Below are 17,901 nucleotides of genomic sequence, written 5' to 3' on the forward strand. Positions count from 1 at the left end.
CTGGCAATGCTAAGTGTGAAATCTTTGAGACACTAAGTTTGTGTCCAAACATTCAAATGTTTTATCATTAATGACATCACAAACAGGATTTTCTACTCAAGTAAAATGTCTTAAATCCAGCAGTCTCATAATTGCCCTCTCTGGAATGCCTCTAGATCTGTAGAGCTCAAGAGCAGAAATTCTCTCTGTATTTCTTCTCTTACAATCAATCCTAGAAGGCTTGCCAAGCTTCTGCTTCATAAATATTTGCCACTCAAATCAAAAAATGAGCTCTGGGGAGGGGGAAAGCCTGGTTTGCTAAGAACTGTGTCTGCCACAAAATAAACTCTGTATTTGAGGGGTGAAAAAAGTGATTTGCAAAAATAGGTTTAAACCAAATTTGCTCCCTCACACAGCTGGACCAAGGTAGGTGACCTGAGGTATAGTCTCAGTTGACTACCAAGACCTGCTGGAGGAAGGAGGTGACCTGACTGGAAGATGTCCAGCCTAGCCTGGAGTGACAACGAAAGCTGCTCCACTGGGAGTGCTCAGGATGTCCATGCTCATAGCCAACAACATCAACTTCTGACTTGTCAGGCAAGACAGGTCACCAGAGCTCAGCACAATGAATAATCCACTTGCTAGATAATCTTCAAGGATAAAGAGTCTTAATTCGGATATTACTAAATTACAGAGCTTCAAAACAACACTGCTGAAATTTAATTAAGCTGTGAAAGCTGCCAGGCACTGGGTACTGACAGTAATTCAGCCACACCACAAGCCCTCAGTCTCAGTTCTGCTGCAGCTCCATAGTAGGCAGCAAGGCAATAACCAGGAGATCAAAAAGAGATGCATGAGCCACTGCCAAAATGCAATGAGCCTCATTCAGCTGTGTAACAACTGTTTTGAAGCCATTACATAAGCATTGTCATTAAAATATAAAGAAGCTCATTGGAAAACTCTAAAAAAAAAAAAAAAAAAAACCTGATGAACCTGCCTGAATAGAAGCACAATGTAAAGAGGCCAGCCCAGGCACCACTTGCAAATGAAGCTCAGACTATCAAGTCTCCAAGAAAAAGAGGCACATGCTGAGGAAAAGGTTTGGTGTGTTACTCTGGCTACAGAGGGACAGGCTGCTCTATCATCTGCTGATAGGTACGTGGTAAATACTGCTTTGCTTAACTAACTGCAAGAGAAAATCTGAGGGGAGCTGACTGAAAGGCTGGCACCTCTGACAGTTGTCTTGTGAAGTTTATGTGACAGTAATACAAAAACAGATCTTTGACCATGAGGGCAGAATTCAGCTCTGTGCACAGTCTTTGGAAGCCATCAGGAGTGGACATGATATGGAATAGGATCATAGAATCATAGAACAGTTTCGGTTGGAAGGATCTTTACAGATTTCCTAGTCTCACCCCCTCTGCCATAGGCAGGGGTGCCTTCCACTAGACCAGGCTCCTCAAAGTCCCATCCAGACTCACTGAGATAATTTCCTTCTATGTATTTTATATACAACACGTAGACAAACAATGAAAAAGACACATACTAGTGCTTCTAACATGCTTTCCTAGTAAAATTCCCATTTAGGAACAGAGTATTTTAAAATGCTGGCATTTCTGTGTAAGAAAATCTCATGTCTCCTTCCAGGCCTGTATAGATAGTGTTTCTCTGATTGCAAGGTCATGATTATGTCTAGCAAGTGAAACACAAAACACTAGAAAAATCACAGTGCTGTTCAACAAGCAACTCTGTCTGCCCTGACCAGCCCATTGAGAAGACACTGAAATTATGGAATAAATGCTTTGACACCTAAACTATAGGATACTTTTAAACAGTGGGATAGGCTCCCTTCCTCCAGAGGCAGGTTTGCACTACTGTCAGAAAATCTGGTTTGTTCTCGCTCACCTCAGGACAGCTGAGTTTCTGTTAACACAGAGGAAAGGTGAAAAATCTGATAAACACTGTTAGAAGACTATCTTATCTGAAAACATGCAGTTCATCATGCAAGGACGACAAACAAATTCCATTACCTCCAGCTGTAACACTTTGATGTCTGTGTAGGCTGCCAGTGGTATCAGTGCTGTTGGGTCTTTTTTGACTCTTTGACAGAGATATTCCATTTTCCTCCTTCACAGGAATCATAAATGGTAGCTGTTCCTTATGCAGAAGGACTCCTTATTTCTTACACTGCAAAACACCCTCTGACTAAAAGGGAGAAAATGGAATGGTATTTTTGTTTCTGCCTGGAAAAGCAGATCCATACCATAACTGCACAGACAAATGCAGGAAGTGGGGTTTATAAACATATTTTCAACCCAAATGCCAACATCTCTGGGCATGCTGCCCCAAACAGTCTGGTGTTTGAGTAGATACTAGCTCTTGGATAGATTTCTGCACTTTGAGAAGTAAAAGTACCTCTCAGAAATGCCATTCCTCTTGGCCCTTTGGAGCAGGGAGACCCAGAGTGATACCCACTTGCTTTTCTGCTCATGTGCTCCTAAGAGGGCCAAGGTGAGAGGGGGCAACCCAAGGTTTGGTCAAATTAGAGAGGGCTCTTATGCCACAGAGGCACACATGACTGATACACCTTTCGAGCAGACACCATGTGTATGACTGAAGGATGATCTCTAGAGATGCTCCAAAACCAGGGCCACAGCACTAAAGACCTAGGACCAAACAGAGCAAGTCACCACAGAAGCTCAGAGTTCGTGTGTTGAAAGCTCTGGTTCCATGAAACATCTTGGTCTTGGCCCGGAAAAAACAAATTTGAAAGCCATTGACTTTCAAGTAATAACCTGCATGCAAGTCTTGTTCTTCTAGGAAACTGTGGACCTGAAAAAGGATGTTTAAGGTAGGTGCAATAAAAACACAGTCTAAGATGAAGGAGGACATTCTTCTCTCAGAGGCACCAACACTGCCATTCTTACTCCATTCAGAAGTCAAGATGTTTGCTGATAGAATACAGAACATCCACCTTCATTCCTGGTAAGAGGAAATATTTTGAAAGGATGCTGGAGCCTCCCATGAAGTGCTGTGAATAGTGACAGAAGAAAGCAGTACTGTAGCTGGTCTATTGAAATCTAATCAATGCTGTGCTCTGATTTGGGAGCAAGCCTTTTTGGCTGTCACGAGGAGGAAGTGACATCAAAAGCTCAAATCTAAGTGGGCAAATTATTAATTACCCTTTAATCTTCCTTTAATTTTTTTTTTTTTATCCATGCTTTGGAGTCCTTAATGTAAGTAAGAGCAGATATTCAGGCAGATACTCAATTCCCCGTTTTCCAGACACAGGTGAATAAATGGGATACTTTCTCATTTTCAAACAACTAAATGTTGTAAAGACTCAACCCCCTTTTTCAACACGTTTCTCACTTTTTTTTTTTCTGTTTTAATGTTATTAGGGAAGAAAAATTATTAAACACACTGGCTAATGCACAGTCTAATAAACTGGACTAATAATGGTTTTCCTGCCATCATAAAACATGTTATTTTTCCATCCCATTTTCCAGCCTGAAGCAGAATGGAAGAGATAATCGATCTGGGTAGGAAAGTGCCTCCCTTTCACTGTTTGCCTGACCAGGTTCATTAAGGCACCTTCTCTACTGTGCTGAATTGCTCTTCCTACCTCGTACGCATTGTTAGATTCTGCCTGATCCTCACAGATGAAAAGGGCTTACTCAGGGGAAACTTTGAGGAATGTTTGTCAGTGTATTGTAGTGCATATTTCTTATTAACTTTTTAAATTGTGATGATTATATCATCATCTCCAGTTCCAGGGGCTGCAGGTTACAAGTTTGGGCTCTACTGTACCCAGCACTCAGCCTCTGAGGTTTAAGCCTTTGTCTTCATTCCCATGGTCATTTTTGCTATCTGCACCTACATAGGCCAGTCCTCAAGCCTGAAAATCCATCAGAACAGGAGAGATAGAAGATCAGTTTCTATGGGACACTAATTTGCAAACCAAGCTTGGTTTCTATGCCGTGCTGTAGAGCAGGCACAAGTAAACGATCAAAGAGACAATAAACTTTTAAGAAAAGCAGTCCTTTAGACAACTCTGCATTTTTTAGTGGACAACCAAAGTTGTTATAGATTAAAAGTAGTCAATTTCCAGATACCCAGGAACCTTAAATCAGTTTTGGGCAGTGCTGCTTAGTTTCAAGGAGTCTACAGAAAAATTGCACTTGGCAATAGCCAACTTTGGTTTTCAGTCCAAAGAAGGGCAGCGAAGCTGGTAAGAGGTCTAGAACACAAATCTCACAAGGAGGAGCTGAGGGAGATGGGAGTGTTAAGCCTGAAGAAAATGAAGCTCAGAGGGGACCTTACTGCTCTCCAGAGTAAAGGTGGGGGCCAGTCTCTTCTCTCAGGTGACAAGTGACAGGAAAGGAGGAAATGGCCTCAGGCTGTGTCAGGGGAGGTGTGGATAGGGTCTTAGAAAAAAATTCTTCCCTGAAAGGGCTGTCAAGCACTGGAACAGGCTGCACAGGGAAGTGGTGGAGTCACCATCCCTGGAGGTACTTAAAAGATGTGTAGATGTGGCACCTGGGAACGTGGTTTGGTGGTGGGCTTGGCAGTGTCAGGTTAGTGGCTGGATTCAATGATCTGAAAGATTCTTTCCAACCTCAATGATTCTTTGATTTTTTACATCTATTTATCACTCAAAAATCAGACTAATACAATGTACTACACATGTTAGAATCTGGTTGGATATATAGCTTAATTTTAATCCCTACACTTAGAATGAAGATTAATTTTATGCAATACTGAAAGCAGTCACCTCTCAGTAAGGCATTTAGCACAGGGGAATAGCAGCTCCAGCTCCTCCAGTGCAGTGATCAATAACAGTGACACGTTGCTCTTATGCCACAGCAAGTGACATATGGCCATGTAGCTGCACATTATAATTAACCACTGATTAACAACAGAAAGAGGATTGACTGTTACATTCAATTAACTTGCCTTCCTTTCAGCTGACAAGCAGCTGAGTGCTGAACATTTAATATACTTTTTGCAAATTTCCTTCTCTGCAAGTGTTATAATTGCAGTAATTAGCACAGATCACGTACGACAGCAAAACTCTCATTTCATCTATACAATGCAGTAGCTTAGAAAAAGTTAGGTTTTATCTGTTTTATTAACTAACCAGTATTTCTCTTCTAACACAAATTCTCATAGAATTCAATGTAGTTTTTCAGATAATTCAGTCAACTTCTAAAAAAGTTTCCCAAGAAATATGATTGGGGTTGTCATCATTTGATGACAGTCGTGCATATCTACAAAGAGGTACATCTGTGTACCTGTGTGAAAAATGATCCAGGTGTCTCACATTTACTGTTGAAATGAGTAGGTATTTTCTCTCATGCTGTTTCCTTTCCTTTGGACTGGATATTATTAGTCCATAGGGAAAAGGCTGCCAAGGCATCCTGAACCTCCTTTTTTACTTTCTTCTGTTTTCCATATGGTGGCCTGCTCATAATCCGTAATAGGGACTCAATGTTTTATTTGAGTTGACATTTTGATTTGCCTGTCAGGATAGCGTAGAGGTTAGAAGAAGTGACTGGCAAGACTAGAGAGCAGTTTATGCTGGCTAATAACCTGCCCACTGAGAAGATATTGAGAAATTCGAGCCAAAGTTGTCAAGTCAGATCACACTTCTGACAAAAGGACCCACAAAGTGCCTTCAGGAGTGTAACCCTGCTGAGCTCCATGTCATCCATTCAGGCAAGGAAAGGCACAAAGAGAAAGGTTAATGCAAGTACTTTGTATAGCACAGTCCCACAATCCTCAAGGAAACTTTATCTGCTGTGAGAACTGAGAGCAGATCAGGCACTGACCTTGTGAGTCACCGGGTCGTTCCTCCTGGCACAGAGTCCCCTCTGTTCAGAGGGTGGTGCCACGCAAGGGCAGCTGTGGGGTCACCAGGGAATGAAGCACAGCTCAGGCTGGCGCTGCCCGGGGTGCCTGGCCTCCCGCTGGCATTTCCAAGGAGCAGCGCTGAGCGACACCGACCACAGGAACAGCTCTGCCTTCGGATGTGCATCACTCTGTATTGTAGCACGGGTGAGTCCCAACCAAGGGGAGAGAATGACAAGGCATCTGTCTCCATCATCAGAAGGCTAAAAAATTACTTGATTATTCTGGACTATATACATTGCATCTAAAGTGAATCTGCCTTGCACACCCCTTGCTCACAACTTCACAGCACTGCACTCATCCTCTGACTCTCTCGTGACTGTCTCGTGACAGTCTGGACTCCCACGCACACTTGGTCTTGATAGGCCAAGAGAGCAAAACATCCTCACTTTGGGTAAACAATCTCTATATTGCATTCTACTTTGGCAAAGCAAGCGAGATAAGAATTATGTTTTCCTTCTCTGCTTGTCTCACAATTTCTCTCTGTTCAGAGGGCATGTGAATACCACATCTCCCCCTGTTTACTATAGTAAAAAGAAAAGGAGCTGCATTTGCAACTGTTCTGCTGGGCCCTTGCAGAAGAGAGAGCAAACACATCTCAAGAGGTTCATCGGTGGCCAATCGAAACCTCAATCAAATGCTGATGTAGAATGGTCAAGGAGATTCTTTACCTGTAGAATATCTACTCCTATTATATCACTAAAACAAGGTTTACAATATCAGAAAACCCAACACTGCAAAGAATGTTCATTGTTTCAAGTGCAAACAAGTCCTGAGTTTCAGGAGAAAGTCCATTCTTTGGAGATGTTGCTCTTTGACATCCCTGAAGGTCCTTCCTGGTTCTGAAACAACTCTGTGCTTGTACTGACTGGCCATGGGGTGGCAACATCAATCTTCCAAAAAATACCTTCTTACACTTGCTTCCTGCTCCTCCCCCTTTGTTTTTTCCCTTGTTCTCTTTTTATAGTGAAGGAATCTGTACTTACATTTTAATTTCCTTGCAGAAGTTGGATTCTGCTTCTTCTTCCAGCAATATTTCACCACGAAGACTTTCTGATCTCACTAGGCTAGACATTCTCTTCTGCTCCCTCTTCATTCAGTTCCTTGCAGGTGCTCAAGTATATTCCTTAAATTAATTTTATGTTAAATGCCAACTTTCCACACAATTTTCCTCTCATTCTTAAGGTGGCAAATGCCAGAGACTCTATCCTTTGGCTAAATCTTCTTTGAGCATTTCATTTTGTGCTTTCCAAAAGGTTCCAGCCATGCATTTCTTGACAAACAACAAAGCAAACCATGACAAGAAAATCAGCAGCGCCTAAACTTATGAAGAGGAGTGCAGCCACCACTGCTGCCCACAAGTGTTCTAGTCCCGTGGTAGGTTGTTTCAGGACTAAAATCCCTGAATTTGTTACTGTAGTGGTTCCAGCACTTCGCTTCCCCTCCAAGAAGGAAGCAGAGGCAGGGAAGGGGCAGAATGCCACAGCACAAGTTCTGCCTGATGGGAAGAAGCCTGCCCTTGCAGTCAGGCGGGAGCCAGGGGAGAAGAGATTTCTTCCAAAAGCTCTCAGCTTTATGTGTGTCTCATTTTGTGCAGTTTCCTCATTCATACAAAACTGCCCCCAGAAAGAGGCAGAGAGGAAGTGACATTTTGAACTGCTCTTAGGGCTTCTGGTTTCGCCTCCCATTCACCTCTTTTCCCACAGCTCAGTACAAAGTGCGCTTTGTATGACACGTTCCTCCTTTCAGGCATGAAACAGAACTGTCCCTCAGCCCTTGTGCTGTACACTGCCTACTCTTATTGGAGTAGGAAGGAATAATTACAGGGATTATGAACGTGGTACTGAATGTCAAGGCATATTAAAACTCTTCAGTATCTCAAGAGCAAATCAAGATTCTTCCAAGGGACTGTTTTTCTGCCTGAAATTGAATTACAGCATCGAGTACCTTATAAGTAGATCTACCTAGTAACTAATTTTGTTGGTGTACTTAAGAAGTTACTCATCTCACCATTACCAGAATGTGTCAAAACTCTTTATGCTCCCAAACATCACCATTTTTCCTGCAGCATGGCTCCTCAGCTACAGTAACACCCTGTCATTCATGGAGAATGGGGCCCACGTGTGGTGCTGCAGTCTGTACGTGTCAGGTTTTAAGAAAAAGGTGGATCATACAGTCTGCATCTTGGAGAAATCCATTGCTTAGTAATTTCGTATTTGACCACAAGCACATTTTATTTTGTGCAATGATGCCAAAGCAGGGAACTAGCAGGAATTGTTCAATGTTTTTGTAGCATGGCTTCCTATGCTGGCAGCAGGAAAAAGCAAGTTCTCATGGATAACCAAGGAAGCTTGAAGATATGAATTTGGTACAGTATGCAAGACAGTCAAGAGGCTCTTTCCCAACCCAAATAGTTAAGAATCAAGATTTGCCAGAGGACTCAGCTACAGCTGAACACAAATTATCCACTTATAAAGAAGCTTTAACAGCCTTGCTGCTATTCCACCTTAAAATTCAAAAGTTGGTAAAGGTATTGCATACTTCTAAGTGGGATCATAAAGCAATAGCTTTGTGAGAAATGAGAACAAAATACATGAAATAAAGAAATGAGAATGATAGAGAGAGATTTGTGCGCTATTTCTTTCCTCCTTCCCTACTTTAGATATTTGAAAATGGTTGAAAATGCAACTACTTCATGATTAGTCATACAATCTGAACAGATGCAGTTTGAATGCTAAATCCCAGCACCTGTCCACATTATTTCAAGCTGATCTTTACAGCCTGGCCAGAAAACCACGAAACCAGATCTATTCTTCCTAGACATCTGCCTGCTTGTAAGGCCTTTAGCAAAGGGGACAGCTGCTGACATTCAGAGCTCTGCTGAAGCCACTGATGCTGTGCTAAAGCTTCTTTGGGCTTAATTCAGCAAGAAAGGGAATGTAGGGATTCAATTCAGCCAGAATCAGAAGGAAGGCAGCAATGCTAAGCCAGTTGTTCAGGGTGAAAAGGGAGGAAGACATGGGATAAACACCTCGTGGGTGTCAGAAAGGATTTTCCTAGCTCAGGATGCCCTGATTCAGTTTGACAGTGCCTGTATCTTTCTCCAGGGAGAGATGAAACCAGTTCTTTTGCTAAAGAGCAGTTGGACTGGTATTTTCTAATGTCTGAAATGAGGAATATAAATTTCAGTGAACTAATAAGTAAACAAGTAAACTAAATATCAATGATGTTACCTTGTGAAAGTAGTTATACTGATTTATTATAGCACATTTCTTAAACACCAACATTTGAGGGGCAAAACAGTCTGCTGAAAGATGACATTTGGTATGACAGTTGGTTCACAAAATGTTATCATATACAATACTATCTTGATTCCCTCCCAATTATTATTGAAGTCTGAACTGCAGGTTATTAACAACAATGAAAGCACAATGCAATTTAGCAACTAAAAAAGCAAAAGGAAAAAATAGGAGTATTGTGATTTTTTTAAAAAAAGAAAGTATCTTTAAGGAATAACTTCAAGAGCCTTTACAGTTTATACTCAAATCAATTTACTGCTGGCAGATAAAACCACAAGGAAAATACATGAATGACAATACAACCTTTCACTGCCCAGCTACATCTACTTTACATGGTATCCTAGGTCATTGACACCAGTGCTGGTCCAAGGTTTTGCCAGCTCCAGCAGTCTCCATGGCAGTTCTACAATCTCCATACCTTGATAGCTGAAGAGGAAAATAATATGGGTAAAATACACACACACACACAAATACGTTTTATATGTATTTTTTTAATTAGTGATTCAGTGGAATTGAAGGTGATGTACAAGAGAATGTAGTGGCATGACACGGGATAATGGATTCAAACTGAGAGTAAGTTTACATTAGGAAAAAATTCTTTACTGTGAGAGTGGTGAGGCACTGGAATAGGTTGCCCCAAGAAGCTGTAGATGCCTCATCCTGGAAGTGCTCAAGGCCAGGTTAGATGGGGCTCTGAGCAACCTGCTCTAGTGAGTGGCATCCCTGCCCACAGCAAGGGAACTGAAACCAGGTGATCTTTAAGGTCCTTTCCAACCCAAACCATTTTGTGATTCCATGACTTCATGCATGAAGAAAGTATCTTTCCAGAGAAAGCACTGAGCATTCATTATTCTGCTTGACTATTTGTATTGCAGAAATGACACCAAGGACAAATGACACTGAATCCACACCAAGGACTTCTTACGCCAATACGTGACACACCTTCATTTACTTTGTTGTGCGTTGTGGAGGCAGAAGCTGACATTTCTTATCCCCTCTGAAATGTGCCCTCTCACAGCACAAAACCTCCCCTCATGCTCCAGACCAAGCAAGTCTGTGTGGGGGACTGCCAGGATTAGTCAGCACTGCTGATGAGAACAACAAGCAGGCAGCTTGTCAGAAGTGCTGTGTGACTCAGACTGACTTCCACCAGTCCTTCCGCACCATTACATTTCTGTATTGTCCCTGCACATGCAGAGTAGCAGCATTTAATGACTAAACACCTCCTTATTTTAGGAATCAAGCTAACGAAGCGAGCGCTGTACGATGTGAGGGCTTGCTTCACAAAGGCTTCTGGAGTTTCACAGTGACATTCTTCCCACTTCCTTGAATTAGCAGGTGTATTTATTACCTGGCAGCTGTGGGCTGGGAGAAAACCCCCATACTGAAGTCATCTTTAACACAGAGCCAGATTAACATAAAACATGAAAAACAACTATTACAAGCTCAGTGCAGGCAACCAGCTGTGAAGTCTGTAGGAACAAATGTGACTTCTGTAACTTGTTACTAATTGCCTGTAATACCTTTATACACCCCCTTTCCCCAAGAATTGTCCAGCAGGCTCTCAACTATATTCTCATCTTCAAATACACACAGTATTTTGAAGTAACACATTTTGGGAAGTTTTGAAATTTTGAAATTCATGTTGTCTTTCACTAATCAATAGCTATTTGACCCTGAAACGACATAAGAGCCCATTTTAAGCACTGCCTTTCACTCACTGTAACTGAAATTGCAAATCCTACACACTTACAGGACAATCACAGCATCAAGTCTAATTTGTACCTTTTGCGAAGGAAAACTTTTACCTACTCCAATGCTTGGAATCAGAAATTGAGTTTTGTCCTTTCAAGAGACACAGTTAAACACCGACATCCAAAAAATAGGAAACTATGCAGTGAGATCTCCCACTGTTGCCCTCTACTACAGCTCTTTCATTCATCCAGCTTTCTCTACAGCATTGCACCAGAGACTACATTGGTGAGGGCAAAGGAAAAAAAACCCTGAACTAAACGCAGGATCACAACCTTGGACCTACAGAACAGAGCTTGCATTGCACAGGAATTTCTCTGCTGATGGCCATGGGAGACCATCCTAGAGAGAAAAGCCCAGGAGAGCTGGAGGATGTTCAAGAACCATCTCTACCAGGTCTAAGAATGGTCTATGGCTACACACAGAAAAGCAAGCAGAGGTGGCAGAAGGCATGGAAGCATGAAGCAGGAGCACCTGACTAGACATGAAAAAGCACCATACAGGAGGTGGAAGTAAGAGCAGGCGAACTGGGGAGATGCACCATCCAAGCATGCACAGGTGGGGTTAGCAAAGACAAACCCCAAATGAAGTGGAATATGGAAGGTGGAAGGCAAGGGAAAAAAGATTTAGCAGAGAGATCATCAGCAACAGAAAGACTAGGGGAAAAAAAGGCGCCACAGCTGAGTGGGGCAGAGGAGCTGCTGACAGAAAAGGCCAAAGCACTGACTGCCACCTTTGCTCCTGTTGTTACCAGCAAGAACAGCCCCCAGAGCTATCCTGGACACAGGACAGATAATGGTATCAAACCACTGTTAATATCCACACCAGCAAAACTACCAATCTGCCCAGGTAGTGCTGCTTTACTGACAGGATCACCATCTGCTTCTGCCAATTTGCAACTCATGTGCTTGAACTCGCCCTTCACCCATCAGCGTTCCTCAGCCACGGTGTCCCTCCTGACAGGGCTGCATTTGCACACCCTATGTTGTATAAAATCGGTACTCAGCATATTTTAAGTAATGCAGTCAACTTGACTATGACTTCTGGATGTGTAGGATGAAAACTGAAAAAATATGTAGCTATGTAATGTGTATTTCAACAAAGTCTGTAAAGAGGCAACATTTTCTGCTGTACAAAGTACTTACAAAAGCATACAACTTCAAAAAAACCAAATTTATTTTACAGCCAAAATTATTAAACATTAAAAAGACAATCCTGTAGCCTATACATTAGGAATGTAAGTTTTCATGTACAATCAAGAGAACACTTCACTGCAAAAAAGGTGAAAAACTGTTTCTAAAACAGTGTCACATAATGAGCTGAAGAATGAAAGTGTGGCAGTTGCTTAAATTCAGGTTCTCATGTGAAAGACATACATCTATAGACTGATGCAGATGTTCCACAGACTTCAGGGAATATCAAATATGCACATCTAGTCTTAGAAGTAGAATTATACAAATACAAAAGGCAATATATTATACATCTATATACAGCACAGTAAGCCTCAAAGACCAACAAAAGGTATTGGACAATTACATTAGAAATTTCTAGAATTTCTCATAGGAAACCTCCTTAGAGAGAAGTGTGGCTAAAAGAGCTCTATTTCTGTACCTTTCAAATTTGTTAGGTAATCAAGGCAATTCAAGACATTTAAATCCATTCAGAAAAGTCACTGCAGCTCTACAGCAAGTGGTCAGAGGCCATACGCTTTTTGCACAAATGTTACATATTCTCACAACAAAAATAATTCTTCTCAGCTTCAGTAAGTTTTGCAACTGTTGCTGTTCAAAGCCATCCTTGGAAAACAGTGTGTCCTCTGATTTGGAACAGTAAGGTCAGTTATAAACGTCAGCATTGAAACAACTTCTCTTATTACAATGTGAGATGATTCACTCCCACATAACATTTTCCCTGCAGAATGGTGCAGCTGTGTATGTTTGGAAGGTATTCATCAGAACTACCCACTCCTGGGCAGACTAATGTGTGGTGTCTTAATGGGTTTCCTTTACACTGTTAGCAGACATTTACTTCTTTAACAAAGATTTTCCATCTGACAGTCTGAAGTGATTGGATAATGCTCAAACCCCCAGAGTGTGACAATTTTAGAAATATCTGCTTCCTGCCCAACTTCCCTCATCACTCTTCCCACCCCTCTCCCAGTCCTGCACACCATGGATATTTGGTCAACAAATAATTCTGCCCTCACTCCCCTTGTGCCTTTTTTTTTTTTTAACTGTTCAATTTTTAAGAAAAAAAAAGAAGCACAACTCAAAGTTTTGGTACTCCGGAAAGAAATTCTTTAGACTCGATCAGTATGAAGGTGTGATGCCAGCTCACAAAAACACACTCCTCACTGGGTAAGTTACTCCAGAGACCAATACAAACGTGTTGATATGAAGCCACATGTGTATGGACAGAATAGTCTTTAGTACCAAGAACCTTTCCTTTTATAATTTTCTCAAAAAAAGTGTGAAGATTGATGTTATTTCAGTTGTACCAATATGAGCCCATGTCTTGGGTTCAAGCCAGACCAGCTGGATAAAAAAGGATAAACAAACTTCATTTCAACACCATTTGGCTTGTAGTCAGGAGTACTGGAAACATTATGTCACATATCTACACTTTATGGCATTTTAGATCCTAATTTGAAATCCTAATTATTTAGAGCTAAATCTTCCCAGTACAATAAATATCTTTTATGTCAATACCCAGCTTGAAAGAGTGTCTACCACGGAGGTAACAAACAATTATGAAATAAACCAGCAGAATTCTCAAAAATTCTAGCCCCTCAACACTACCTCACAACTAATACCACAACAACAAATATTTGTCTACTGCAATTTTATTTATCTATCCTAGTTTCATGTCAATTTAAATTACTGCAAATTTTTTCTAATGCATTCTTTAGATCCTACACTGCAAAAGTGGATTAGGAAACTGCTGTAAGTTTTGCAGGTTATTTCTTTGAAACACCTAGATCAAATTTCAAGGGAAGGAAGAGCTCTACATTCATTTGGTGTAGAGACAGCCAATGCCAACTATCAGCTGCTAACACCCTGCTGCTGCTGGTGGCCATGCATGTCCAGCAGCCAGACAGATGCATCAGTCAATGTGAAACACGTGTCCTGTCTAATGTGTATTGCAGAAAAGCCTATAAAAAAGAGGCTAAATTTTCTGCTGTAGAAAGTATTTACAAAAACAACCTCAAAGAACCAGTTTTTCTCATTGGTCAGTATTAAAAAATAAACAGGACAAATTTGTATTTTATCCATTAGGAATATAAGTTTTCATGTAAAAAGGTGAAGTACTGCATTACTAGAATAGAATAGTGTCACACAACAAAATGAAGAATGAGAAATTGTGGCATACTCCTTTAAATTCAGGCTCTTGGGTAAATATGAACACCTACAGACTGATGGGGTTGTTCTGCATACTTTGGTGCATTCTCAGGAATCTACACATCCAGCGTGTGGTCTTATTAGTACAATTATACAACTTACTTACTCTTTTCATTCATTAACCAGCTTATTAACTGCTATAAACCTGAATAACATTAGCAGTTTAAAAGTTACTTGTGCTTCAGTTTAAGTCAAAAGTATCTAAACTTATCTCCAAGCAAATGGGAAAGTCTACCAGAACTTTAGTGTTTGTTTTTTCACAATGTTCTTGACAAGAAGGGATTATCAGCTGCAGAAATCTGGACAGTTGGGAGCAACTATGCCTTAGATCTTCATCTTACTTCTCCACTCATAATGATATATTGTCTGTTCATCAGCTAGTAACTGCTACTGGAGTGGCTTTGTCAGCAGCTGCTTCTTCAGATTTCTGCATAAGAAGTTTTAATGTCCATTTTTAATTAAAAGCTTAACATTACAAAAGTTGTTGTCAAAGTCACTGAAGGCTAAAGGTTAGGTAAAACCTTGAACAGGTTGCTGGTTTAGAATTTTGAACTAGAAAAATAACAGGTATAAAAAACCTTAGGAATTACAGTGCTACTTATATTTACATTATAGTTCCCCTTTGTGCTTGCAAGTTACTGAAAGTACACATCCTTTGGTAGTGTTCTCTTAGTCTCAAGTATGAAATTCCTGTTAAGCACATTCACACTCCTGATTTGCTTAAGACAGTGCAGAGGGCTCGTATTTCTACATAACATTGGTACACAAGAACATCTCTTCCCCACAGACAATAAAAATACTGATGACTGGCTTTTCAGTTGAGTAGTTTTGGAACTGATTTTAAGAATCTTAAAGAAAGAGTCTGTCACATAATTTTTAAGTCTTAAGAGTAACTACTACAGCAATAATTCCCAGCCACAAGCTCTGCTGCTGTATTACTTCAGGCCCAGTTTCAAAGACATACAGATAAACCAAAATGCATCTAAAATTGGACTTACACAGGCATAAAGAAGTATGAACATTGCTACGTGTACTAACTACCAATACAAAAGCCACCAGAACACCAAACACTGAAGTGATGTTTCTAGTTTATATTTACACGTAAGCACAGCTCACATGTAAGACAATGTTCTTACAATGCTCTTCCAAAATTGCATGACGATACAGCAAGACTCCTCCTAAAAAAACCCCAAGTACTTGCAGTTTTGCCAAAGCCAAGTGGAAGACAAAAAGTAGAATCTGGGAGAGACACTCTATTTGCTCCCACATTGTACATCTGTAAGAAGCCACACACCGTGGCCAGTGACAACCAACCAATTAACGCTTGTTCAGCTGGTGAAGGTATAAACTTTCCATAAAGCTGTAAAGATAGCAGAAGCTGACTTAAAATAATTATAACTGTTGTCTATTCACTGTTACTGTCACACATCAGCCAAGTAAGAATTTACAGGTTTGAGACTTAAGGAAGTAAGGTATGGCATATTAAGAGCTTAATGTACCAATATCAGGATAAAGTCTCAGTAATTTATTTTTTATACTGGCCAATTTAATATCAATCTGTTGACAAAGTTATGCTAATACTAGGAGGTCGCTGCTGATTAGGTTGCTTGCTTAAAATAGGAAGATCTGTTCTTTCTGTTCCATATATCAATTTTTCCTCCTGAAGACTGCAAGCTGAAAACCTGTTTGCCTCTGTACCAGAGACACCACCACGATTATTTGGAACTGGGACACCACTGACCTGTTCAAAGGATTTACTAAACACAGTAGTGGTCGTTCTGGCCAGGCTATGGCTGCCAGGCTTAGGCAGGGACTGACTGGTTGTCAGTGTCAGTCTCTTCAGAGAGACAAGCTCTAGATTCTCACTCATGGCTCTCTGAGTTTGTTTCCGTGATAAATGCTCTCTGCAGGTTTCCCCTTCTTTTTCTTTTCCTCCGGGTTTGCTTCCTCCAGACCTTCGCTGGCTCTTCCCTAAGAGGTTCTTGCTGCTCATGGTGCTGCTGTTAGATAGGGCAGACTGACTTGTACCAGAAGTAGCCCTAGAGTAAAACCCTTCATCGGTTTCAGACACTTCTATCAGTTCTTCTTCAATTGCTAAGTCAGAATTATCTGCATGAGAGAAACAGAAATAAAAAATTAGCAATTGATTGTCTCACATTCGCTGAATTTACATATTGTTCAATTTTGATATTTATAAGCATGAAGCCATACAGCAGTAGAACAGAGAAGAGAAGACAACGCTTACCTATTCCATGACATTTTGGAATTAAGGTTCATTTGGATATAGAGTTACAGCAAGTAATGCCACATTAACTACATCAAAAAGCATGCCCCCAATCTCATTTTGTTGTGATTTTGAAGGAAAAAAAAATGCAGTCTTGTTAATTCATGCAGGAAATTAGAAACTTAGGGATTAGAAAGTACCATACAGAACAAAACAACAGTGTAAATTTTATTTTGAGCAAGTGATCCACTACAGGATTTGGCCAAGCTTTTTAATTACAGAGGTATGTGATCAATGCCCCAGGACACCCTATGGCACCTGCATGTTTAGCAACCCAAGAATGCTTTAGGACTGAAAGGTCACTTTCTGCATCACAGGTCTGGTGGTAGGAGTTACAGAGTTGGAAACTCAAGCACAACATGAGATCTGCAGTACACCATGAAAGGTAGAATTTGGGAAATCTGAGTTACAGAGCAAGATACTTTTAACATCCATTTTGATGGATTTTTCATACCATTGATCACTGGATTTTGTAAACTCTCATAAATATGCTCAATAAACACAAAGGTATGTTGAGTCTCGGTGTATTTTCTCCAGATTAACTGGTAGGTCTCCAGATCTACTTGTATGTCATCATTCTCTGTGGCATAGGCACAGCTGTGTGCAATACATGCAACTGTGTTATTACACATGCAAATATATTAACTGCATACTTTAATTCTTGAAACATGCAGCAGTGACCCTTTCAATCAACAGCGGTACCTTACAGTGCAGCTACAAGTGCTCTGCTAAAACTGCACTCTGCCAGATGAGTTTATTCCATCCTCCATCATTTTTCTTACAGATTTTTGCCTCCTGATTTCTGGCATGCCTTTGCTGTCAGTTCTAGGTTCTGTAGCTGTTTCCTGTACTCCCTGTAAATGCTGAACATCATTCTCTGCTAGAGCTCTGCTCTTTTCCCCATTCCCGGTCCTCTCTCCAGTCACACTTGTGACACTAATCTCAGGTATGATAAAGTTGCCCAATTCAGTAGCATCATTACCATTCTCTGGTTGTTCTAGAATTAAAGATGGATAAAAAAAAAAACAAAAATAAACAAAAGATGTTTGAAACAAAACATGAAACAAAAGCCAATAGATACAGATGACTTAAGCATTATAAATTAAAGCAGATGTAAACATATTAACCTCTTGTTAATTAGCAACATTAGCAGGTATGGAATTTTGCTTTATTTCTAAAATGGCAGTCTTCAATCTTCCAGTTACTGGCCTGCACCACATACTGGAAAGGCCCATGCTTGATCTTTCAAAACTGAAATTTCTGAGGATCATGAAACAGA

The 17,901-nt window shown here is 40.7% G+C and overlaps 1 protein-coding gene across 5 annotated transcripts in view; it reads right to left on the reverse strand.

Annotated features, from left to right (window-relative positions):
• Window positions 1-12,098: 12,098 nt before the first annotated feature.
• The window catches only part of FAM126A (family with sequence similarity 126 member A), a 43,057-nt gene continuing 37,254 nt past the window's right edge, over window positions 12,099-17,901 (reverse strand). For 4 of the 5 annotated variants that reach the window (XM_041411479.1, XM_041411480.1, XM_041411477.1 and 1 more), the window contains one exon: window positions 12,099-16,447. In XM_041411479.1, the coding sequence (XP_041267413.1) occupies window positions 15,891-16,447 (557 nt within the window). In that variant the 3' untranslated portion in view covers window positions 12,099-15,890. Of the gene's footprint in view, window positions 16,448-17,324; window positions 17,620-17,901 lie in introns of all 5 variants that reach the window. The other variant, XM_041411481.1, reaches the window with a different exon arrangement.

The sequence above is a fragment of the Onychostruthus taczanowskii genome, unplaced genomic scaffold (assembly GCF_017590055.1).
Source record: "Onychostruthus taczanowskii isolate IOZ18803 unplaced genomic scaffold, ASM1759005v1 scaffold36, whole genome shotgun sequence".
NCBI lineage: Eukaryota > Metazoa > Chordata > Aves > Passeriformes > Passeridae > Onychostruthus > Onychostruthus taczanowskii.